The sequence below is a fragment of the Nelumbo lutea genome, chromosome 4, assembly GCF_056320005.1.
Source record: "Nelumbo lutea isolate HS-2025 chromosome 4, American lotus-T2T, whole genome shotgun sequence".
NCBI lineage: Eukaryota > Viridiplantae > Streptophyta > Magnoliopsida > Proteales > Nelumbonaceae > Nelumbo > Nelumbo lutea.
The window spans coordinates 34,352,677-34,378,643 of NC_142687.1; the positions used below are offsets into that span (position 1 = coordinate 34,352,677).

Here is a 25,967-nt window from a genome sequence, read left to right on the forward strand (position 1 = left end):
AAAGGAAGAGGATTAGACCAAGTGACTACCCTAAACAATGAAAGGGATGATGAACTAAAGACATGAGCAACATGATTAAGCTGTCTAGGAACATGGTGAACCGAGTAACAGGGAAGGAGATGCAAAATGCTTCTGCAGTTTGCTATAGTACCCAACAGAAGCTTAACAATACTAGATCTCTGCATCTCCTTCCAAATGCAGTTGCTGAAGTCCCAGAATTGTGGCAAATTGGCAGCTTTCAATGAAAGCAGATTCAATCCCATTAAGTGGGATTCAAATCCGGTTCATTTATAATGGATATCCGCCCCTACCATATCTAATAAAACCCAATTTGATTATATATATATATATATATACTTAAGGGTCTGTTTAATTCACAGTCGAAATCAGAATCGAAATCCTTTGGAAGTTGGAACTGGATTCAGAATGGTCCATTCCTATAATCTGTTTTGTTCAGACAGGAATGGAAATGGAAATGGCAACGACAATCAAAGACCAGATCAGGTAAGCACGACATTGTAAGCACGTTAAATGAGCACTTTCAATTTTTTTGACACCTATTCCTTGAAATACCCCTAATCAATCCTTGAAAAAGATTAAAGATAACTTTTAACATACAATTGTCAGAATATTTATAATGTGCTCACTGAATGTACTTCTTATGTTGTGCCTACTGGATCCGATCCTTGACAATCAGCAAGAATGGGATTTCTTTCCCAAGGGAGGAGCAGGGAATGACCATTCCCTCAAATGGGGGAACGGTATTCTAACAGGAATGGGAATGAGATTCTAATTCTACCCAATCAAAAAGTTGAAACCAGAATAGCCTATTCCGATTCCAGACCCCATTCCTGTAAGTCAAACGGGGCCTAAAATTTAAATTTTATCTATTGGTATTAAAGTATTTTTAAATTCATTTTGTTTAATTATAAAACGGAATTCACTTTTTAGTTCATTTTATTAATAAATATATAATATTTCGATTAATTTTATTTTAACTCATTTATATTATTTAATATCGGATTGTAATCCAAATTCAATTAATTATCCCACATTCAAATTCAAATATAAATTAAATTTGGACCCACCTAACATCGATTTCTATTTGCCATCCAATTTCTATTTGACATGATCACATGTAGAAGCCGATCGAGGTGCCTTCTTCATTCTATTTCTACTTTTTCGATGCATGTGGCTCATTTATACATATCACCGCCAATATCAACTCATCGTGGCAGAAAATGCCTCCAAAGCCTGCACTCTGCAGAAAGATAACCGATATTGCTTGTTTGAAGTTTCTTAGGATGCTTGGCAGATTTTTGGTTTGTAAAAAGTCTAACTTTGTTTTGTAAGTGTTTAACCTTGTTTATTGAAGCTCTGCTTATCTGACTCAGAGAGAGAGAGAGAGAAGGGTTGTTATGGGTGAAAAGTTTAAGTAGAAGAGAACAAAAGACTTTTAATAATGGAAAGGCGGAATTCACAAAGAATTAATTCCTTTCAGCATTTGAGTAGGGAATCTTGAATGGGAAAAAAACAAACAGACCATGGCGCACGCCCATACAAGCTAGCATACAAACCGCTTGGCTCTCATCAGCTCACAAGCGATAAGACGTGCTTGTGAAATGCTAGTGTTGTTTGTAGATATATGAGAGTGAGAATGAAGTTAGAGAAGAGGAGGCGGCAACAACCCTAATATCGACAGGACAATCCACATACTTGTGTCTCTACAATGGCCGACCCAACACAAGCTAGTGGGAGACATCAAACATTACCCACACCCACAAACACACATGACCATCTCTCTCTCTCTAGATATATACATTTGGCCTTCTGAGTTCTGTCCCCACCTGCTTTAACCCCCATATCCACCCTCCCTTCATTCCTATAAATGCGTTCAGTTCAGTGGTGACTGATCGATGAACTTATTAATAATAAGCACTATTCAATTCATGTCTCTCTTCCTGTATTCATTAATTGTGGTATCTTAATTGAGACCACTGCCCAATTAGTGGATCCTGACTTGAATGTCTTTCTGAATTAAATATCAGATCTACCTAACCTAATTCTTAACTTCGATCTTATGACCATCTCATGGTTTGGTCTGTAACACCGATGGCGATGACTGTACGTAATACTTATGGCACTGTTTTCTTATTATATATCTAATCTACCTGATAATATATAAACTAATTAATGAGTTTCATGAATTTGGATGATGGACATCCTCATTCGTACTCGTGGGACTGTTAGCTCATTAGTTAATCTTCAGTCGTTCAATAATTGGGGCATCTATTTAATCGGTGACCAGTTTCCAACACTAACCAAGGCAACAACCAGATAAAGGCTAATACATCAATGAAAGATTCTATGATTGTGCAAAGACCATAGCACTTACATTTCAATATAATTATATAAACCCTATCAAAATTGGCAAATAGAAAGATTAAGGCTTTGTTGAGTTGTAGGTATTGGGTTGAGTATCAACGGTGCCATGACTGTCAATGATGAAGAATTAATGGAATATCATTCTTACCATTTCCTTTTATTTTGTTAATTAGGGTTTTGAGAATCAATATGGTCTATTTGATGCCAATCTCTCTCTCTCTCTCTCTCTCTCACCTGTTCTTGGTACTGAATACTGATGTTCTGGTCCTACCAAGAAGCTCCGTGAACATAACAATGTGGAAGGGAACCGAATGGTCGGCAATGGCCATCTGTGGGCCTGGCTTATATTTATTTATGTCTTACATACTCATCCCACTTTTCTTTTTTCCTTTCTACTAGACAATAACGTGGAGATATCTTTCATGGAAGCTATCATTTACTTAATCAGATGGGATCAAAATACATACCTAGTGTTGGATCATTTACAGATGGCTATAAGATGTGTAGGAATTATTTATTTAAGTTTAATATTATATATGATGGGCATGAGTCCATATCATATTCAACAGATTCCATCTTTGATATAATAATGAACCTCAGGACCCTATTGGCATACCAGATGATTTCTCAATTCAGTTCTGCTCCTTTTCTATAGCCCATGAATCAATGGCGAAATAACCAGAAAACAGAATTATTTATTATAAAGGTAGGTTTCAATCCCAGCTGCTTCAATAAAGTATACAAGTGGCTTGAAATTGTCTCATTTTAAGGTTAATACTCAACATCTGTCCTTATCGTTAAGTTTTTCTCATGGAGACATTATGGTTCTAAACACCTCCATCGATGGCTAAAACTCACCAAAAAAAAAATGATGAGATATTGATCATTTGAGCTAAGACTACAAGTCTATAAGGAGAAGAGCCAAGCTCGGCTCTGGATCTTCACTACACAAATGTCCTTTTGTTTCCCACAAATTGAAGAAAAATGATATGCAAATACTATAAGCTCTTTGATCTTTCTCTAGCTAACCTCTTCTCCTGTAGCCCTTTCCTCAATTTATACAATAATCTATGGTTGAAAAAAGAAGTTTAATGTGTAACCCATGGCCTGTTGATTGAGTCAATTTAGAGCTACAAATGATATCTATCTATCTATACACTTCTATCAGCCTCTTCACCCTGCTCTTAAATTTTGAGTTTTTTTTAGCCTAGGGGATTATGGCTTCACCATTGATCATGACACTATATCTAACAGATTCCTCATCTTTGGGATACTCACCTACTCATCCTCCTCATGATCTAGCACGCTGTTATTCCTATGTGCCTTATAACCTTTGAAAGCTTGAATATTTAGTTTCACAAAAAAATTAAGCATCTACAGTAGATGATCGGTACTGATACCGAACCACTTTTAATTTGTTATGAGTTAGCCGGTAGATGGCTGGAGAAACCTATTCCCACATGCAGTATTACAATATTTAGACACTGTTTGGTCGGGGAGAATTTCATTCCCATTCCTGGTGAATTAACTCTAAGGGGATTGGTTTCGAAGCTCAGACATAGCTTGACTCTATGAAAGAAAAGAACTACCTCTACATGATGATAGCTTAGAAATGAATTTGCCCAGAAGTGTAGAGTGAGAAGAACGAAATTTCCAAACTTAGAAATATCTAATCAAGGTTTCAAAGTGTATCTGGTCTATTGCTTTAGTATTGTTAACATCTCTGGTCATCAGTTAAAGCTTTACTCAGTATAAAGGCAATACAGGTGTTTGTGCTAGGAATTTATATTCTCTGCTATTTCTAAATTATTACAGAATGTAGAAAAACTAATTTGTTCTTGGAGGGGTACAGGCGGGTGAGAATATCCTAAGATCAGTGTTTTGCATTTCTTTAATTAAGCATTCTATTCGTTGATTACCGACACCAAGAAATTTCAATTACTTGATCACGTACTGTATGGGTCAAATATACCAATCAAACAAAATAACTCAAGAACTGACACACACAGAGGAGAGAGAGATTGACACACACACAAGTACCAAAGTCAACACCAAATGGGCTCCCTGCTTCATCAAATGCCCCAAGACAAAAACAAAATGACATAGATTGATGATTTTACAGTTGACTGATGGACTAAAAGTATAGAAAAGGAACATTCGCTATACCTCCATGTAGGAGAACATGAATTTACCTTTCTCATGTACAGTGAAAGCAAAGCGTAAGAAAAGAAAAATAAAATCCTAGCCAATCTTAAATTAAATGTTAGGCCTCATTTGCTTTTTGGTAGGTTATTTATCCACGTAAATGCAGTTAACAGGGTAAGCTTTCTTAGGGAAACACTTATCTGGGTAAGTGCATTTGTCCACATTCTTTTATTTCTCATTTCTCATGTAAATAAGACAATGGCTATTTTAGCCATAAAAAAATTCATTATTAAAAAGGACATTTTTGTCCCATTCAAGTATTGACAACTTTCTCCCTAGGTGGGAAGTTATCTATTCACCTAGAAGATGGGTATCACTTACCCAATACCCAGGAAAATAAACCTTTCCTGGTCCCCACATAAATTTGAAAAAAGAACATGAAATATTTTTGGTCAATGGGAACCAAAATCCCATTGACCAACTTTTCTCCCTCTCAAAATCCGAAAAAAAATACCCCATTAAAAGGAGAAGAACTCCATCAATTAATCCTGATCAGATGAGATTGGTGGTCAAAAAGCTTATTAAGAAGCTCCTTGGTTCTCTTCTAATCAAAACAAGAAATTAACTTAAACATTCTATATAAAGGTTTTACAGAGAACCCTTAAGGGCAATGGTACGTACGGATCAAGTGCTCTCAATGCTCTCCACTAACAAGGATGCCTTTTCGGAGTATTTTGCATATTTATTCAAATGAGCTTTCAAGTTGCAGACTTATGGAGTACAATTCTACCATTCAACTGTCCTTTTCATCCTTGCAAAATGGTTAGATTCTACAATTCAAGACCAGATATTTTGCCAACCCTGAATTGTATATGTATGTAATAATCTATAAACCCACCACCCTGGCCATAGATTCTATTTGTTCCTCTAAAGGGTCAGAAAAGCTATTCAGGACTAGTAAATCCTCCAACCATATAAACCATCCATTACACTCACTGTGTCTTATAATCATCAAGTTGCAGTCCAAGAATCAATCCTCTAACCTAACTTGGGGATCGAAAACATTTCCATTTCAACACTTACATATCCACATGATTTCAGCCTCAAATGATGATCTCACTTCATTTTTTTTTAAATGCCAGAAAAGCTAATATCTAAGTTTTATATCCCCATGAATGGCATCTTATTATATATTGCTGATGTATGGCTGTAGTGTCTGAAACCCATAAAAAGGTTTGTCCCAAATTGTCGTGTAGTGCCTCAAACTCTTATTATTGAAGCTAGATTGCTTTTCATTGTGCTTTAATTAGTGAGTCAAAAGTCCTAAAATAGTGGGTTTTACTGACGTTGGACATTAGATAATTCTTTTAAGGTTGGAAAAATGACTTAGTTTGGTTAAGACCCTTAACAAATCAAGTGCCGTAAAGTATTATTTAAAAAGCTAAAGGAATAATTTCCTCACCTTTCTTTCTCAACAAGAAATGAGAAAGCAAGAAAGGTTAGTAGTTTCCGTCTAAAACATAAAATTAGGCAAATTTTATGGTTTATGGTGCAGCAAAAGGTGTGATTGATTGAACATAATGATAAATATACCTTATTAAATGTGAAAGTACACTTTGTGAAATGTAAATTAATAAAAATTTTTTAACAGCGTTTATTAATATCTGATTTAATGTTTAGCTAATACTAGCTAATTAATTAATGCACTTAATATAGCTTTTAAAACTAGTAAAAATTTACAGAAGTTTCATTCACCAGTGTAAGCAATCTTTGTTAATGGTTCTTTTAAGAACCTCCCATTAAAACTAATTTTCAGCCTTCATTATCCGTCCTACTCCTTAAGATCTCCATTAACTTATCAACAAACCCAGAGTGATCAAATTGAAGATGTGACAGATCACAAAGATAACATTAAGGTTATTTCACCTCTTACTAAGATCATTGGCAATCAGTTTTCATCTTAAAATCCATGTCTATAAGCTTGCTCAATTAGATAATTATTAGACTTCCCATGGGATGCATTACAAGTGAAAAAGCCCAGATTAATTATATTAGGGTTCTCTAGGATTCATCTAGGAAAGATCTTCTTTTATCTGCTCAAGATAAAACAAGATTGAGATTGAATCTGATAATCAAACCAGACAAATGGACCCAGTTCTCCTGAAATTTCCTAGACAGGTGAACATGGTAAGCTGAAAAAGGCTTCCATGCACTCGATTACACTGCATGCACAAGACCAAAGCATGTGGAGTTTGCTTGAACAAATGCCTTGTCCCTAGAATCTTACGAATATAAAATGTTTTCAACTAAAATTAGATTGGGTGGCCCATCCTTTTTCTTTTAGACATCTTCCAACTCTTATTAGCTAATAGCCTAATATTTCATTTGAAACCCTACCTAAATAGTGGCATTTATGTCTTCAGTACTGCATCTCCTCAGTACTAGTACCTTTAAACATTTTTATTTTTTTAAATTTTGGTAAACAAGGTCTCATAAACATGTTCTTGTACTGTAAAATTTTGAATAAGTGGAAAAGAAACCTTGCATGAAAATAACATCAAATGCAACATTCCATAGAGCTCAATTAGAGAAACAAGACAGAAACCTTTCTATTAGTATCGTCTGTTTTGTTTCTTTCTTACGGTCTTTATTCACAACTAGGGAGAGATAATGCAAATGCATCAAAGATAAGAACACGTGGTTAATAGATTTTAGAAATTATATGTTGGGTAGGGTTGAGGTCAACCCGGCCTATCCCAAATATTAAATTTTAATCCGGATCCTACCAGATTTTCCTAACCCATGTACTCAATACCTACTCAACCCAATGAAAGAAATCTGTCTGGGGCCTCAATAACAAACATAGAGGGACAGATATCGTATGATATATAATAATGTTGTATATAAGGACAAAATTCTAGTATTTTAAGAAAATCTTTACATCTAAACTTAAAATTCCTCATGCCGCATATGCATGGATGTGTATATGTGAAAATATCAATGGTTGGATTGGTTTGCCCAAGTCCAACATTAACTCAACGCAAAGTAATGTCAGGTTCATATTTTTTAATACTAACCTTAATTCTTCTTAAGATAATATGACATTTTTGGGTTGGGTTCGGGATAACATAAATCAAATTGCAATCTTAATCTAACTCAATGGGTCTAAAACACTAAATTTAAAATTGATTGTTCCAAACTGAACCAAAGCGAACCATTTAACAATTTGACGATGCAGAAAAGCTATCCAATAGTTAGATGTTTTAGTTTGGCCCCCAATTCTGAGTAGTTCTTTCCACATTAGGGATGTTGGCAGTCCGATTTAGTGTGGTTTAGAGAAGATCATAGACCAAATTAGAAAGCCCAAATAATACCCCTAAAAAGTTAAAAGTTATAACTTTTATTTTATTATAAAATTAAAGAATTTATTATATATTTATAATTTATATATATATATATATATAAATAGCGGTTTACAGTTTTTGATTTGTAAAATCTAATAGACCAAACTGAAACTGTAAACCACAAATTCAGAAAATATCAAATTGAACCAACCCATTTTTAAGAATAAATTGAACCAAACTGCGAATTTGATTTAGTTCGATTTGGTTTTGCAATTTGAACCGCACAATCAACACCCTTAATCCACATAATGTTTCAACCAAAATTAGTCCATTGAGTCTCCATTACTTTTATCCCTTCTTCTCTACCATTGTGTTATCCAATGATTCTAGTCTTATCCAATGATCCTAGTCTTCGGAGGACATAGTCATGGATTTTCGTTCCCGAATCTGGAGTATATGTTCACAAATGCGGTCCATTGATTGCAATTTTTATTGAAAATAAAATTTTCATTCAAAGAAATAATAATCCATCAAGATGTAAAATTATATAAGTTTCCATTCTGTCCCATCTAAATTATTTATTAAACAAATTAAAATGAGAATAAAAATTTTGGTGAGTATTAGCACAAAATATGATCGAGGGGATAATGTCCATCAAGATGTAAAATTATATAAGTTTCCATTCTGCCCCATCTAAATTATTTATTAAACAAATTAAAATGAGAATAAAAATTTTGGTGAGTATTAGCACAAAATATGATCGAGGGGATAATGTAGAAGTTATAAGTAAATTTCGGCTATTGGATCAGAAAGAAAGATGGAATAGAGATGGTGGATAGGGTTTCCGATCCCCTTGGGGATCCCTCCGATAACTCTTATATTTCCTTGTTGAAAGCCTCAACAACACTGCAACCAATCTTCCCTCTTATACATTTGAGATTGATTTGAAGACTCAAACATTGAAGTGGCCCTGGAAGAGCTAACGATGGTTTTCTTAGAAGAGGAAATTGACAAATCATCAGAACCATCGACATTCGCATTTGTTAGGAAGAGTGCTTATGGAAGATCTCCAATCAAGTTGGGCAGTGGAGGAATCTCTAATCAACGATGAGGCTGTTGAGAAGTTTTGGCACAATGAGGGAGATGTTTGGAATCATGGCCGTTTTTCAAAAAAACGGTGCCACATCAGATTCATACGGGCGTTTCTTGTTTGTTAAAATGCCCATGTATCTCATTGTTTAGTTCAGCCAATTATTAAAAAATCAGGCAGGCTCGAAAATCGGGACCCCACTGATGCAATCGTTTTCCCCAATGGTTGACTGATGTATATCCTATGTGGTGTTTATCTGTCAGCACATACATGAAAAACTGTGATGAAAATCACCTTACCAAACAGTATAGTGTTGCTCACTACCTACGTGACAGAAGCGTTTTTTTTTTTATGAAAAATGGGTTTTGAAAGTATGAACGTTTTTTCTTAAAAACCGGTCCCAAAAAGTGCCCACGCTTCCAAACACCATGGAGATTAACCAAGAAGAAGACAGAGGTAGAAAGCTTAGATTATAGAGCTAAGAAGATTAAGTGACATGATACAAAAACAACTAAATATCAAGTACAGTGCTGCTACAAAACATCAAAGTAACTGAAGAAGCTCAACCTACTATAATAAGAACAAAAGTCCAAAATAAAGAAATGAAAGCTTAATCTGTTGATATCTATTTCAAAAACAGTGAGGAACCAAACAATAGAAGATAGCATATTGGATTCAAGTTTTATAACTATTCATTGAAAAAGGTCTCATAAATCCAAAGAGGAACATGAATCAACGAAGCTTAAGGCACCATTGTGTAAATCCTCAAGGCCAAATAAAGGTTACTACCCGTGGTATTCCACTTAAGATTATATTTACTTTTAATTTTCTTAGGAGCATTTGCTCTCATGTATTGTTTCCTTAGGGGTGAGGCTTATGTCCTCCTAGTTTTCATTCATAAATCTTTCCTTAAAAACAGAAATTTCAGTTGTTTGGTAACAGCTAAGTTGAACTTGAATGTAATGTTTTATTATTTAATTATTTTATCCACTAAAAGATAAAGTAATTAATAAGCCACTTAGTTAAGAAAATTCAGTGGTTATCCAACAATGTCTTAAATTGCTGATCTTCTTAAAATGAAAGAAATTTGTAATAAATATATCTAACTTTTGCTTTGAGTAAGATAACATTATCAGTGATCATACACATACACTCTCTCTCTCTCTACCTTTTAGTTTCCGAGCTATTATGCTTATTATATAATTTACATACTTTAATCTATTTAACATTTTTTGTTGATTTCTCATAGCTTATTTGCAATTCTTTGTTGTTTACATTAAGGGTAGGCTCCACATTGTCTAGAATGCTTTTTCTTAGCTAATAAGAGAGACGCTAGCTACTTGGCCTGTATATGTCTTAGGCCCTTAGCTAGGTTTTCATGTGGTAAGACATGTACGCTTAAGGACGAGTTGGAGAAGTGTGTGCGTGTGCTTGCCAATTGTGCTTGAATACTAGGTCTCCGTTTTGGAGTCTTTTGGAGGATTCAAAAAGTAGCAGTTGGTGAAGCATTTTTCATATGTATCCATCCATTCAATAGTAAAACAAAGACCATTCTAGCTATTTCTTGTTTAGGCTGTCGTTTAGAAACGATGTAAATGGAGTGTAAATTCCGATTCAGGATAAATTTGCATTCCGATTTACTTTTGCTTGTGTTTGGCAACATTACATTTATGCATTGATAAATGACAGACCAATGCATATTTACATTGATAATAAGATGTAAAATTACATCAATAAAAAAGAAGTAAATTTGCATTCAAGTGGGCTTTTGATAAAAAAAAAAAAAAAAAAAAAAAAAAAAAAAAAACATATGCTTTATTGGAATTCATGCTTGAATCCATTACATATAAAAGTCTGTTTAGTAAGAAGGTAAATTTGTCAATGCAAAACTAACCTAATTTTACAATTTATATAAACCGTTTTACACTCTACATATTTGCATATTTTCTAAATAGAGCCTTAAGGATCAAATTGTGACTCCTAGGCTTTATTTTTAATTCTCCCCGAAGGTGGTATTTGGTACCAGAGTTGTTTCTAGAAAGCATTTCTGTTATCTAGTTGTTTTAAAGCTGTTTCAAGCAACAATGAATGCCTTGAATTCGATGAATAACTTTTAAAAGAAACAACATTTTGAAATTTCTTACAAAATGGAGACAGCATTTTCACCTTTTTGCCTATGTGGTGGTGCCTAATTGGCACCAAATGACAATATAAAATATAAACAAAAATTCAGAGTTACTCTTCCGAACTCCAAGGTGTGGTTATTGTTTGAAACAAGCAAGGAAGCTACTTCACCAATAAAGGATACACAAAATCAAGAATATGTTGCAATGAAGAAAAATAAAAAGGAATCGCGAGTATAAGGAAGAAGTGCCGAAATTTAATTGGAAGCAGTATGGAGATCATTGAGACCAAATAAGGGTTTCAATTCCAAACACTCATTTTAAAGTCTTTTGTAACCCTATATATATTTTCAAATTATATATATATATATATATATATATATATATATATATATATATATATATATATATATATGTATGTTTGTATGTATGTGATGCTACTCAATCGGAGGTGGTGCACGAACTGAGAACAGCAACCAGATAGTCTTTGCCAACAGGGCAGTGTTGAGCTACAAGGACGATGCCGTGCTTCAAGACTTGTAATCATGAAAGGAGAAGTCAGAGGCCCGAGGAGTTATCCCCGGGTAGGTACTCCGACACTCAAGTCAGTAGGAGGTGATGGATGGCCGGGCCGAGATATAGGGATGCTGGTCCAAGCAGAATAGCAATACGGATGTCAGAAGTTTGAATCCCTTACCTTGAGCGGGGAGTGCCTCTTTATAGCCAAAGATCCGTGTCTTGGTCGGATTGAGCTTCCGGGGTTGTTGGGATGAGGTTTACCGCCAAGGTCCTTGGGCTAGAGTCCTATTCCCCGACGGAGTTGTCTTCCTCTCTCCTCTTATCTGTAGTTGTGTTTATCCGCCTAACATGTAGCTGATGTGACTAAGGGGATAAGATGGGGGGCCATAATAGTAGCGTAGCTCGATCGAGCTACCTCGACGTGGATGGACTATGCCGTCGTGGCTGAGCTATGCTGACGTGGTTAGGCTAATCGGGCGATGACTAGGTGGCCATGTGTCTCTCAAGACTAGCTCAACCATGACCCGAACACCACTCCCCCAGTTTTGAAGTCGAGGAATAAAGTGCTCCCGCTTGGTTCCTCAGTTGAAGAACTTGCAAGTTGAAGCATGGTTGAGCATCTAGTCAACTTGGTGCTCCTCGGTGCTTGGGATCTGGGCAATGAGGAGTGTGGCCGAGGAATCCTTCAATCATCGGCTGGAGAACTCCCAAAGTCCTAACTTTGGAATCCGAACAGTATGTATATATGTATATATGTAAAGTTATTCTCTCTATATATTGAACAGGGGTCAGCTTTTATGTCACCCCCCTTCTACAATATTCTTTTATCATTAAAAAAGGCTTTTCTTTTCTTTTCTTAAAAAAAAAACTCATTCTATGCATTTTTATAGAGCCATTTTATTTACATTATTGAGATTATTTTGTAGGTTGATTTCCAAATCTTATATTCCACATCTCCAAATGAGGTTTTATCAGAATTATGTTCGATTGTTTCAATCTATATATTCAACATCTTACTTAGAACTTGATGTAACCGTTTCTGGTCACGTACCAATTTTTTTGTGATGTATCAATCTTTTTGCAAAGTACTTCATCCTTTGACCTGCTCTCAGGTGGCCTGTGACTCAGAGGATGTAGGAGCTCCCTGGTGGCGAATTGCTTGGTGGTGAGCTACTTGGTGGCGAACTCCCTGGTGGTGAGCTACTTGGCGAGCTCCCTATTAGTGAGCCACCTTGATGAGCTGCTGAGTGTGCTGCCTTGGTGGCGAGCTCCCTAGTGTAGTGCAACCAACTGCTCTCTGCATGAGATTATCTGCTCCTCCTTGCAGACGGCAGGAGCCGAGGAACCTACGAGAACTGAATCAGAGGACCCGGGGGTGTTTACCCAGCGGGGCCACTCTAATGGCTAAGTTAGCACTCTAATAGTAGAGAGCTTGAAAATGATATTAAAGAAATGAGAGAGCTAGAGAGCAGGGGTTACCTCCATTTTTCCTCCCCCTCTCCCCTTGGGGGTCGGAGCTCTTATACAACAGTGTTCTGACAGATTTGGCATAACCGCCTCTGATTCTCTACCATAGTCGTTACTTGCCAGGGCTAAGCTAGTGGGCACAAGTAACAGTTGCAGAGTACGCCCTGCCAGACAAGGGACATCTCTTAGGGCTGGTAGGCACGATGCCGCCTGACGAGAGACGTGGGCGTAGGTCTCCAGATTTGGCAGGTACAGTTGTTAGGTAGGAAATCTTCCTACGATACGCCGAGCTGCTTTGCAACGAGCTACCTTGCACTGAACTGCCGGTAATGTGCCGAGGTGCTTCTACTTGAGCTGTTCGTAAGATGCCAGGCTGCCTGTGGTGAGCTGCCTGTAAGTGGCGAGCTGCCTATGCCGAGCTGGCTGTAAGTGGCGAGCTGCTTGTAGCTAGCTTGAGCTGTCTAATTGTCAAGAGGCTACACTTAGTTGGCATGAGGTGCCAGGTGTCATAATTTCACTAGAGGGCCAAATGTGCCCTCGTCACTTGCCCCCCACTCTTGAGCTGAGATAACTCGACGAAGGGAGTAGATTTCTCCTTTTGTCCCGTAAGTCGACGAGCTAGTAAGCGCTGATCTACTTTCTTAGGCTCTGGGAGTTGCTTGTAAGTGGCGAGTTGCCTGTTGCCTGTAAGGTGAGGAGGTCTCCGCCAGTTCAGTATTATAGCCCTTAGGCTCTGAGGGCAACTTATAGTCCACTTTTGCTTATTTTTCCCATTCTGAAGAAGCGATTGAGTCTTAAGCAGTAATGTGGCCCATAGGTTTTGGGAGCGACTCGTAGTCCACTCTTCTTGACTTTGCCCATGCCGAAGAGGCGATTGGGTCTTAAGCAGTAATGTGGCCCGTAGGCTTTGGGAGCAACTCGTAGTCCACTCTTCTTGACTTCGCATGTGTCGAAGAGGCAACTGGGTCTTAAGCAGTAATGTGGCCCATAGGCTTTGGGAGTGACTTGTAGTCCACTCTTCTTGACTTTGCCCAAGCCGAAGAGGCGACTAGGTCTTAAGCAGTAATGTGGCCCGTAGGCTTTGGGAGCGACTCGTAGTCCACTCTTCTTAACTTTTCCCATGTCGAAGAGGCGATTGGGACTTAAGCAATAATGTGGCCTGTAGGCTTTGGGAGTGACTCGTAGTCCACTCTTCTTGACTTTGCCCATGCCGAAGAGGCGATTGGGTCGTAAGCAGTAATGTGGCCCGTAGGCTTTGGGAGCGACTCGTAGTCCACTCTTCTTGACTTCACCCGTGCTGAAGAGGCGACTGGGTATTAAGCAATAATGTGGCCTATAGGCTTTGGGAGTGACTCGTAGTCCACTCTTCTTGACTTTTCTCATGCCAAAGAGGCGATTGGGTCTTATGTGGTGCCGAGGTCTCTACCTGTGAGGTGCCAAGCTGACCAGGTGCCGAGCTGCCTGTGAGGTGCTGAGTTGACCAGGTGTCAGGCTGCTTGTGAGGTGTCGGGCTGACCGGGTGCTGAGATACTTGTGAGGTGCCGAGCTGACCAGGTGGGTGCCTTAGAGCTATGATTGCGTTACATTAGCCTCGTAATGTTGGTCACCCACTCCTATAAGAAGCTACTAGGAGCTCGAACTTCGGGGGCTGCACTACTAACTTTAGGTCACCAGTTCACGTGGGAGCCTTGGAAGGCTCGACCGGCAAGGGCGCCCATGTAGTCTGTTGGCCGCCAACTCCCACGGAAGTTGCGAAGAGCTCATCTTTATAGGGGAGACCTCACGAAGAGGACTGGTGAGGTTTTATCTGAATTAAAAGTAAAGTTGGTAGAGCTGCTTAGTCTGTTAACTCCCTGCATAGTCTTTGAGTTCATAAAAATGGAAACTATGAAGCGAGAACTTCAGTTTCTAAAAAGTGATGACTTAGCTTTCTAGGAGAAGAGGACTTAGCTTTTTGTAGGATGAGAACTTAGCTTTTGTAGAATGAGAACTTAGTTTTTTGTAGCGTATTCCCACAGATAGCGCCAATTGATGTAACCATTTATGGTCACGTACCAATTTTTTCGTGATGTATCAATCTTTTGGTAAGTACCTCATTCTTTGACCTGCTCCCAGGTGGCCTGTGACTCAGAGGATGATGGAGCTGCTCTCTGGTGGTGAACTGCCTGGTGGTGAGATACTTGGTGGCGAACTCCCTGGTGGTGAGCTACTTGGCGAGCTCCCTGGTACTGAGCCACCTTGATGAGCTGTTGAGTGCGTTGCCTTGGTGGCGAGCTCCCTGGTGTAGTGCAACCCGACTGCTCTTTGCATGAGATGATTTGCTCCTCCTTGTAGACGGTGGGAGCCGAGGAACCTACGATAACTTAATCAGAGGACCTAGGGGTGTTTACCCGACGGGGCCACTCTGATGGCTAAGTTAGCACTCTGATAATAGAGAGCTTGAAGATGATATTAGAGAAATGAGAGAGCTAGAGAGCAGGGGTTACCTCCATTTTTCCTCCCCATCCCCCTTGGGGGGTCGAAGCTCTTATACAGCAGTGTTCTGACCGATTTGGTGTAACTACCTCTGATTCTCTACCATAGCCATTACTTGCCAGGGTTGAGCTAGTGGGCGCAGGTAACCGTTGCAGAGTACGACCCTACCAAACAAGGGACATCTCTTAGGGCTGGAAGGCACGATGTTGCCTGGCGAGAGATGTGGGCGCAGGTCTCCAAATTTGGCTGGTACAGTTGTCAGGTAGGAAATCTTCCTGTGATACATCAAGCTGCTCTGCAACGAGGTACCTTGCACCGAGCTGCCGGTAATGTGCCAAGGTGCTTCTACCCGAGCTGTTCGTAAGATGCCAGGTTGCCTGTGGCGAGTTGCTTGTAAGTGGCGAGTTACCTGTGCCAAGCTGCCTGTAAGTGACGAGCTGCCTGCAAGTGGCGAGCTACTTGTAGTTAGCTCAAACTGTCTAATTGTCAAGAGGCTGCACTTAATTGGCATTAGAAGAAAATATACATTTTTTGAAATTTAAATGACTTGAATAAAATTTTCTAACATAATACCAACCTTAAAAAACAGTGATACATGAACAAGGAAAAAACCTTTGTTGCACTAAAGAAAAAGTCCCACCTTCCATTATAAGACATTTATCAAGCCTTACACAAATAAAATTCAGTCCATCTCCTCTATTTATCCATCTAATATTGGGATTTTAAGAATTTGCACTATTTCAAGGTGGATCCAGACTTCAATTTGCACTATTTCAAGGTGGTTCTCCAAAGGAAGAGAGATGGCCCCGTTCGAGAAATTGGACCTAGCTAGAGGTTGAATGTTGAAGGCGGTGATTGATATGTTGGTGGAAGAGAGAATCATATCTAGAGAAGGAAGGAGGGACGAAGAGGATCGGGAAAGAATGGGCATTCGGGTATTGGCGGGCTCCCATTTGGGTATTGGGTTGAAGGTGGTAGTTGATACGTTGGTGGAAGAGAGAATCACATCTAGAGAGGAAGGGAGGGAGGGAGAGGATTGGGGAAGAATGGGCATTCGGGTCTTGGGTTCCCATTTGGGCATGGACCCCTATTGATACTAATTTACCTTTTGATTCTTAATGAACTTTCTAGAATATTTTTTAAGGAACTGCTTTACCACCCTGGATTGGACCGGCCGGTTCAATTCAGGTTCCAATTCCACCAATTGGGTTTATGGTCTTTTATAAGTCAATGTTTTTTTTTTTTTTTTTAACTACACCAACATCAATCAGAGCATTATTGCCATGTATATAATTGTATTGTAATACAAATTTATGTAAAATTATTAAATACTAAATCATTTTCTATGAACATATGTTAACTTTATTGTAAGTCTTGGTTTCTTTATATGAAACATCCCCAAATAACCAAAAAAATAAATAAATGTGAAGGGAAAGTCAGTAGTCACCATCCTGGTGTCAAGTTGGGAACAAAAGACTAGTCGTATAATAATTATCAAGAAATAAAAAATGATGACATGCATTTAAGAGAAGTGACATGCATGTATGTAGAGGTGCATGCAGCACGAAGCTTCAAAGTCAAAATACAATATCGAGAGAGAAGTGAAGTTGAGAGACACGTATTTACAGATAGATGCAGTACAAAGATTTAAAGTCGAAATTGAGAAAACACATCGCTGTCATTTTGTACAGATGCTAGGATTTTAGTGACATCCGGCAGCTGGTATTGAGAGAGTTCTATATGGGAGATAGCTGTAGCCTGTAGCATCATCATGATCAATTCAAAAGCTAACAATATTGTGAGGAGAGAGAGAACAGTCATGGCACCATGAATCACAGAGCTAGCTCCAAGCAGGTACCCATCCTTCCATTTTTCACTACTTCTCCGCTAATTGATAAGGGTTATGTTTTCTCCACAGTCCACACAATTTAAATCTAATGTAATACCTTGGTTCTGATATTATATCACAACACATGATGGGACTTGATAGCAAAATCATCCACCTCCACCTCTGCCTCACATATAAACCTTTTCCCTTTTCCCTCTTCCCTTGCTCTGGTGACAAAGGTACATCATAAAAGGACATTTTAATTTTTAAGTGCTCTACATCACCATTAATTCAAGCATGAATGTCAGTCTTTTCTTTTTTTCTTTTTTTTTTTCTTTTTTTTTCTCTTTTTGAAGCATGCATTATGTACATATTCTATATATTCCCTTGGCTTTTAGGTCCTAGCTTTATATATGAGAGTTTTAGAGCCCGTTTGGGAGGCTTGGGTTGATTGAGCTGTGTTGGTTGAGCCGCTAATGAGATAACTTTACTAAAAAGTCCATTTTACCACTTATATAAATCAATTTTTGACTTTCTGGATTTTTATCAAACATGGCTTCAGCGCTCCCAAACGGGCACTTATTCAGCTACAAATTGAAATTGCAAATGTCGCTTGAACAATTAATTAACGACAAGCATGCAGTTGTCAGTGTACATGAGATTGAATTCAGCTCATCTCTATTGACAATAATGCTAGTGTTGGTGGTTGGGGTCATAAAGAACAAATTCTCAGAAAACTACTACCCATTATAAGCGCTAAAGGCATGCAAGAGCTGGTTGAGAGATTTCGATCGGCATGGGACATGAGAAAAAAACACAGGCATGGTTCCATGTACGCGGTATATATATGCTCAGACGAAACACTTTGATAAGACAGTATGATCTGTGATTTGATCACATCTTTGTTTCATTCTCCATGTCCTATGTTGGGGTTTGAGTTGGGGATTAGAATTCTTTGTCAATGATGCTTTGATATTTGGGAGTATTATCTTGGCTGCAACTGCAGTACAGCACTGACCATCATAATACTCTCTTCCTCTGTCTCTGTATTTTCTCCTTTCTCTTTTTTCCTCTCTGTACCCTTCTTGTTGTATCAAGTAATGGGACAGACACTAACTGGTTATGGGTCATATCCCAATGAGTTCTTGAACCATCCAAATTTATGTTGTTTGGATGGTTAGGACAATCAGCAGCAAGTACACACACACTATCTCTCTCCTCTAAAATGGAAAATGGAATTAAAAAACCTTTCGGGGGGCTGAGCATAATACATACAACAAGCTAGGGCCCTTACCCAATGCCCAATATTGGTCCCAGATCTGGGGTCTTGGGAAGGGGGGACTGGATATACAGATGACCTGAAAAGCTTTAACATTTGTAGATCAGACTGAAACCCACATTTTCACCTTTTTCACTCCAATATTTTACCATTGCACCAAGCCATGCATGAGCATGGCCCCTCTGGGCTCTGCCTCTGCCTAAATATACAAATTAGCAAACTCTCTTCTAATGGTTGGACCATTAGGACCATTAGAAGGTTGGATCAAAATCGAGATGGTTGGACCAAAATTGCAAAAAGAAAAGTTGGCACATGGAGACAAGAAAGGGGCCGTGAAACTGACCTTGCTTCTCATCTTGTCTACAAGCTTTGTCACATGGAGACAAACTTAGGAATTCAGATAGTACTCTACAGTATTTATTGTCAGCTTGCCTTATTCCTCTGTTTGGGACTCTAAATTTAACTCGATTGAGTTGGCTCATTCACTAACTACATGTCCATCTTTTTTTTTTTTTATTTGTTTATATCTATTTCCTTTATGCACCATATATGATTTTCTTTCCTTGAATTTTTTAACTTTTGGTGATTCTCTAACGAGTCAACTTTACTGACTCGGCTGAGCCACTGAGGTACTAACACCATACCGAACTTTGACAGTTTTAAGTATATTGATGTGGCTTACTGGTATGAGTGATGCGTCCCATCACTTAGATTTGTCCAACTGAAAAAAAAAAAAAAAAAAAAAAAAAACCAGTTGGGATGACCCATTTATCAATATTGCTCTTCTGTACAGCCAGTGTAAACCATGGCCAGATCCCAGATCCACACATTGATGATGATGAGTGATGATGATGATGAGGCCATTATTGATCTTCTTTAAGGTCATTCAATAGACACGTGTCACCGATGGCAGGTCCAATCTAAGTTTCCCACCTGTCACCCTTGTTGGCTTCATAGTTAATTAATTCATCAATCGACCCATCTCAGTGATCTCACCTTTAACATAAATAAATAGTTTTCGGACTAATTTGGAAGATTCAGGACTTCAGGTTCCTTTCCTTCATGAGGGGCCCCAGACAACAGCCAAACGCACCCTAACTAAAAGAAAGCTTAGATTTAGAAAATAATGAAACAAGTAGAAAGAAGACGCTTGGATATGGGGTGCTCTGTAACAGAAGAAAACTCTAAATTCGAAAGCGACCAAAGAGAAGTGTTGTCGCCTAATATGCGAAATGGGTCGACATCAAATCAAACTAATGGAGGGGGCCCCCCCTCCTCACCTCAACACCACCTACACCTAAACTCTAAAGCTCTCATCTCATCTCATTCAGCTCCCCTCCGTATTTATATGGTTAGCATTTCACTTTAAGCAACGGAACATAATAAAGACACCATTAATGGAGTTTCCTTTCTAAGTAAACAAAATTCAAAATCAGAATTAATCAAAACATGACCAAAGTAAGAAACCCATCATCCTCTCTTGACCAACACATTCACTTTTTTTTTGTAAGGTAAAATGTAAATGTAAGCCATCATTCATCACTGCTTTCCCTTTCTTTTGTTTCTCTTTCCTTTAATTTTCCTCCCTTTTTAGCTTGTATATGGATGTATATCAATCACTGCTTCTATCAAACTATTCTTGGACGAGAAGTGAAAGGTTATGATGACAATGAAGTAACTAATGAACCAAAAAGATTTCACTTGACTACAAATATGATTTTACAATTTTACTAGAAACAAAATCCACCCATTTAAACATGATCATCATAGAGATGGCCTGCAGCCCCCCTGCCGCCTATCGGATTAATCATTTTTGAAACTCGCCGTTTTCTTCCACAGTCCTCATTTCCGGTGGCTTGATCCACTTGGTTAATTTCTCCTCCGTCGACGGCGAGGCGATGATGCAACAATTGTTGATGATTTTTTCACAGACCCAATAAAATGTAGTAAACCAGCGTGATGGGTAATGCAATCAGCATCCCAAAAATAACACTACATTAACAACAGCCATCATATCTTAATTAGTTAAAAGCTCGAAAGTTGAAACACACAAAGTTACTTAATTGGTTACACCAAAACAGTAAAAGGTTGAAGAACCAGAACAGAGGAAGCAAGAAAAAGTAAGAGAGTGTAACTCTGCAGGGGAAAATATATATATATATATATATATATATATATATATATATATATATATATATATATATATATATATATATATATATATATTGATAGAACACTCACGCGGTACTGAGAATATCAGGATGTACGTTGTATTCCTTGGCGAAGACAAAGGGGACAATTCCCTGTGGAAGAGCAGCCTGGTTTTCATTGGACATCCAAACATCAAAAACGTTAAAACATGTAAAGAAGTGTAAGCCATAGTTTTATTCTTTTTAGGTTTTCCTTTTGATATTGAAGTCGGATTCGAAGTGTCAGAGTAAGAGGCAGGATTTAGGGAAGAGAGATAGAAGGAGGAGGAGGAGGAGGAGGAGGAGGAGGAGGAGGAGTGACGAGTAAGTGATCGAACTACCTGTACAATGGCGACGTGTAAGAGAACGCCCCGCAGCCCAACAGCAATGGAAGCAGCTGCCATGACAGCTGGACCTGTAAGGAATCTCACAGCCATGGCAAAAGATGCTATAGAATTCCCACATGCTATGATCCTCGGTTGCAAGGCCATGAACAGACCTGTATATGTCCAGTGACATGCCCATCAACCACAGTCACTTACACAAACACTATCTATACTAAGGACCTTTCGTCATCGACATGAGACAATTATCATGAGGATCACTGTCTGGGTGAGCTTTTTTATTATAAAAGATAAACTAAAATAACAAAAGTGAACAAAGCACAAAAAATAGAGGGACAGAGAGAGAATTTCTTGGGTTGTGAGGGTTGTTTGAAAGGAAAAAGTACTAACCCAGACTGAACATGGCCATGCCAAGGCCCGCATCTGACAGTATTGAGATGGACTTTGCTATTATAGCAGGCATCTCAACGTGCCACCTGCAACAAATCCAACAGCACAACAAACACATTTAACACGAAACTCCATTGCTGCTAATTCTAGTTGTGGCCGGAATCATCACAACTCAGAAAAACGATTGAACAAGTTAGATCCTTTCCGCGTGTTTTATTCGTTTGTTTGCGTATATACCTGAATGAAATTAGAGACCAAGTGAGGCCGAGTAGGCTGGAATATGTGTTGGGGTTTCGGATGAGTTTCCTCCACACCATGATCAGAATAAGCCTCGTCATGACACTAGCAGGAGGCATGCCTTTGGGTTTGCTATCACCCATTTTGTGCCCTGCATCGTTCATCTCCCTATCTGCTACTACTCCACTGTAATCATTTCTCTCCATGTACTCTTCTTGGTTCTCTCTACGACCCTCCACTGATAACCAAGATCAAACACATGAGAATCATCAGGATTCAGGAATAAAGATGAAGCTCCAAAAGCCGCAAATAAATAAATAAATAAATAAACAAAACCCATTAAGTATACATTAACAATGAAAAAAAAAAGGAAAAAGGTAAAGCTGATTACCTTTTCCGGGAGAAACAGCCATTCTAACATCTTTTACAGTCTGGTCTGCAACGCCATATTCTTGACCACCAAAGACATCTGAGACTGGAGAAGCACTTGAGCTCCAGACGAACATATGAAGATCTTTCGTCCCTTCTTCTGGTTTCTGCTGCACTTGGCCATTGGTGGTCTTTTTAGCAGAAGTAGCAGCAGCGGTGGCAGCTGTATTATTAGAGGCCGGTTTGGATCCAGTAGGAGAGAACATGCCGGGATTTGGAGCCGGGTACTGTGCCCCACCTGTTGCATGGTGATGGAATCTAGCCTTGTTATCCTCTTCATAATTAGACGGCCTCGGTGTCGGTCCTCTCGACGCTGAAAGCCCATAAACATCCGAGGCTCCGAAGTTAGAGTTCCGGCCACCGGCAATCATTGAGTAGAAATCCGTGTGATTGAAGCTGGACCCTCTTGGAGTTGGGTTCCTGGACGACTGCAGAGAGTATATCTCTGCATTTGTTAAATTGGAAGGCCTCGGCGTGGTCGACAACCCTTGAGAGCGTCTAGAGAAGATCTCTGACCTGGAAGCATTGGACTTCCTTACAGTAACATGAAGCTTCCCGTCTTCCTTAATTTCCGCCTGAGTCTCCAGCGGCTCACGGCCATCCAACGACATCACATCGGAATCAACAGCGATGGACACAATGGAACCGGCTGTCTCCGGAAACTGCTCAGTGATCAACATCTTGGCCCCTCTGTACTCAAACATGAACAGCATCAAAGTGTACCAAATGATGCACTGAAGCACCACGATTTGCACCATTAAACTCCCCGAGAAATCTCCATACATCCCTTTAAGCAAAGGGATGCCCATGACGAGCGTGTTTGGGAGAGTAGACAGAGAAAAGAGTGTGATGGTCCACTCCAAGCAGCCTCGCTTGCTGACGTTGGACCACACGGCCAGAATGCCCAAGACGATAAGCTTTTGAAGGGTATCTGCTGCGATGAAGCGGAAGTTCATGGCGTAGGGATTGTTGGTGGAGATGAAGTGGAAGGAAAGAAGTGGAACGGCAAAGAGGGCAACGAAGCGATTGATTCCGGAGCATTGATCCGGCGAGAAGATCTTCCACCATTTGACAGAGCCATAAGCTAAGATCATGGCCACGTAGAGTGGAACCATTGCAGTCATGACATGGTAGAAGTCTAATAATTTAATCATCTTGCTGAACCAAAGGTCTTCAACTAACCCTTTAACGAACCTAACGAACAAGAAAGCAAGAAGCAGGAGGAGGGGTTGAGAGTTGAGGGAGGAGGGAGGAGGGAGAAGAGAGGAGGACGCAGCACGGCAGCACGGCAGCAGAGAGTAAAGGAGAAGAAAAAAGTTGGAGATAGGGAGAGAGAAAGGAGCGAGAAGGGTTTATGGCATCGAGGAGCATGTGTTTTGGTTGTTTTGTTTTTGCGTAGTGGACTAGTGGGGAGAGGTTGCAAAGTGCAAACAAACTACTCTCTCACTCTCACTACTCTTGTAGTCTAATACTCTATACAATACAACCAGCTTTGAGAGTTGCGCATAAGCTCCCCAATCTCCGATGTAGGTAGAGTGGGTGATCTCTCTCTCTCTCTCACTTTTTTCTCTTCTCACTTTTTTCTCTTCTCACTTTTATTCTGAAGGGGAGCTTTCTTTTCTTTTTCCTGGGGCTCTCTCTCTCTCTCTCTCCTTCCTCAGCAGTATATGTGAATGTGAAGGAAAAGCATTTGGTTCTTGTGGTGTATGTCTGAGGTCCTTTGTTTAGGAGCTTTTAAGCTTTCTACCGTCGCTTTTTCTCTCTTTTGGTCGGATGGCTTTTTGATTTATTATTTTTTTAGTTTTATCTCATTGATGGGTTGGGGTGGCATGATCCTTGACCCGACATGCCAACCCGCAAAACTGCAGAAGCCAATTGGTTTTTGAAACTGGGTTCTTCACCATCATTGACCCGATTCCCAACTTTTTTCACCTGCAATACCGAAGTCTCTCTCTCTCTATCTCTCTCTCTCTCTGTAATTTTGTGTATGTATGGAATGAGAATTGGGACCACATTACCACAAGACTAATAAAGAAGTTTGGGGCTCCATAACTTGTAACATATCCCATATTTGGAGGATCCGTTCCCATCATTCAAGGTCTCCCGCCGAGGAGATTTGTGAGCCCAAAATAGGGGGTGAGGTATCTGCAATCCAACTATATATTGTTGCTTTACATAATACTTGGATGGTGGAGAGAAGCTCGATGGAGACTTTTAGCTTAATTACTAATTCTCCAATCAAACGCTTTAAAAAAAATAAATAATCTGGTTATACATTGATTCCTGTAGGACCTCTTTTAATGAGACCATACAAAGCTCGGTCTTAGTCCTAGCTACGGAAATGTATCACATGACCAGCTACGGACTACGGAGGGCCACTGCCCAAGATGACAAACTACTGGTCCTGTGGCCCTGGCCGTGGGCCCAAGACTCTGTCCCCTCGACTCCAACTACCACTTTTTAACCCGACCCGAAACTGGCCCAACATTCCTCATTGCCTCCATTAATGGGGTGGTGAATGCATTTATCTTTGTGATTTTTTTTCGAATAAAAACTGCAGATAAGGCTGTCAATGGGTCAGCCGGTCGGGTTTACCCAAGAGAAGAACTGATTATGTCAGTTCTGGTTATATTGTTTTGTCCCAATTAATAATTTGATCGAGACCGGTTATTGCTATTCTGAATTAATTATATATAGTTAATAATATATAATGGCCTTTTGGCTTTTTTTTTTTCAATTTTTGTTATATTTTATGTCTAAAAGGATATATTTGACAGACAGTATATAATATCAATATTAAACAGTTTAATATTATACTATCATTTTTATAAAGATTATATGATCAAAGATAAAATTGAAGCTGTTATTATGATAGGTAGTTATAGATGTCAAGTATAATCGGGTCTAATGGGTCAGACCCAATTATCCCGATCATTAATAATTGGTTTCAATTCTGGGTCAATCTTATGGAATCGGTTTGGGATTGGTATAAGTCCCGACCCATTGACATCTCTGTATAAACATGGAGATGAGAATACTGAATACGAAAGAGAAAGCATTTCAAATCGAAGGAGTAGGACTATGTCTCTTTCATTTCGTTGATATTTTATTGGTGGGAAGATTTTTAGTTTTGAGGGTCTCTGGAAACTCAACACTTTTGCCCTATGATCAACATTCATGTCTAGATTCTCTTGTGGAGAATAATTAATCCATCAGGCATGCAGTTCCATAGTGTACTGGAATTCATAGATAAGAGGACCAGGATTTTCTGGGCTTGATCATCATGTATCACAGTACTATACCCAATTGGGTGGACCCTACTCTTCAGTATATCTACCAGCTCCCTCCGTGATCTTAACCATCTGATCTTGATCAACCTTCCCCATGGGTACATATCATACCAGTGATCACTATTGACACTGTTCTTCAAGTTCAAGTACAAAAAGATTGGGCCTTCCCCCTCTTTCTGGGCTTCATCATGTATCATAGTACCATACCCAATTGGGTAGGCCCTGCCCTTAATCTTAACCATCTGATTATCTTAATCAAATTTCCCTCCAAGTACCTAATTAATAGTTCTTAATATAAAATGGGTTCTGGTTCAGAGAGAGAATAAAATACTCCCCACGCATTGAGTTGGGACAGAAGTTAGTATGTCAGAAGTGTATTAAAACAACACTAAACTTAATTGCACGCACTGCAAAATTGGCCCTCTTCTCTAGA

General features: G+C 39.1%; 1 protein-coding gene across 1 annotated transcript; it reads right to left on the bottom strand.

Moving 5' to 3' along the window:
• Nucleotides 1-20,330: 20,330 nt before the first annotated feature.
• LOC148855121 (putative auxin efflux carrier component 1c) lies at nt 20,331-23,952 on the bottom strand. The gene is made up of 6 exons (XM_088941036.1): nt 22,207-23,952; nt 21,816-22,053; nt 21,579-21,664; nt 21,186-21,343; nt 20,897-20,973; nt 20,331-20,647 (listed from the first exon to the last, which is right to left on the bottom strand). Exons 1-6 carry the CDS (start codon nt 23,396-23,398, stop codon nt 20,581-20,583), a joined length of 1,818 nt encoding a protein of 605 aa, XP_088797162.1. The 5' UTR covers nt 23,399-23,952; the 3' UTR covers nt 20,331-20,580.
• Nucleotides 23,953-25,967: the final 2,015 nt, after the last annotated feature.

Coding starts and splice junctions, on each gene's coding strand:
- LOC148855121 (XM_088941036.1), bottom strand. CDS start 23,398: ATGATTAAATTATTAGACTTCTACCATGTCATGACTGCAATGGTTCCA. Junction 22,054..22,206: donor GGCTGTTTCTCCCGGAAAAG/GTAATCAGCTTT, acceptor CTTGGTTATCAG/TGGAGGGTCGTAGAGAGAAC. Junction 20,974..21,185: donor TACACGTCGCCATTGTACAG/GTAGTTCGATCA, acceptor AATGAAAACCAG/GCTGCTCTTCCACAGGGAAT.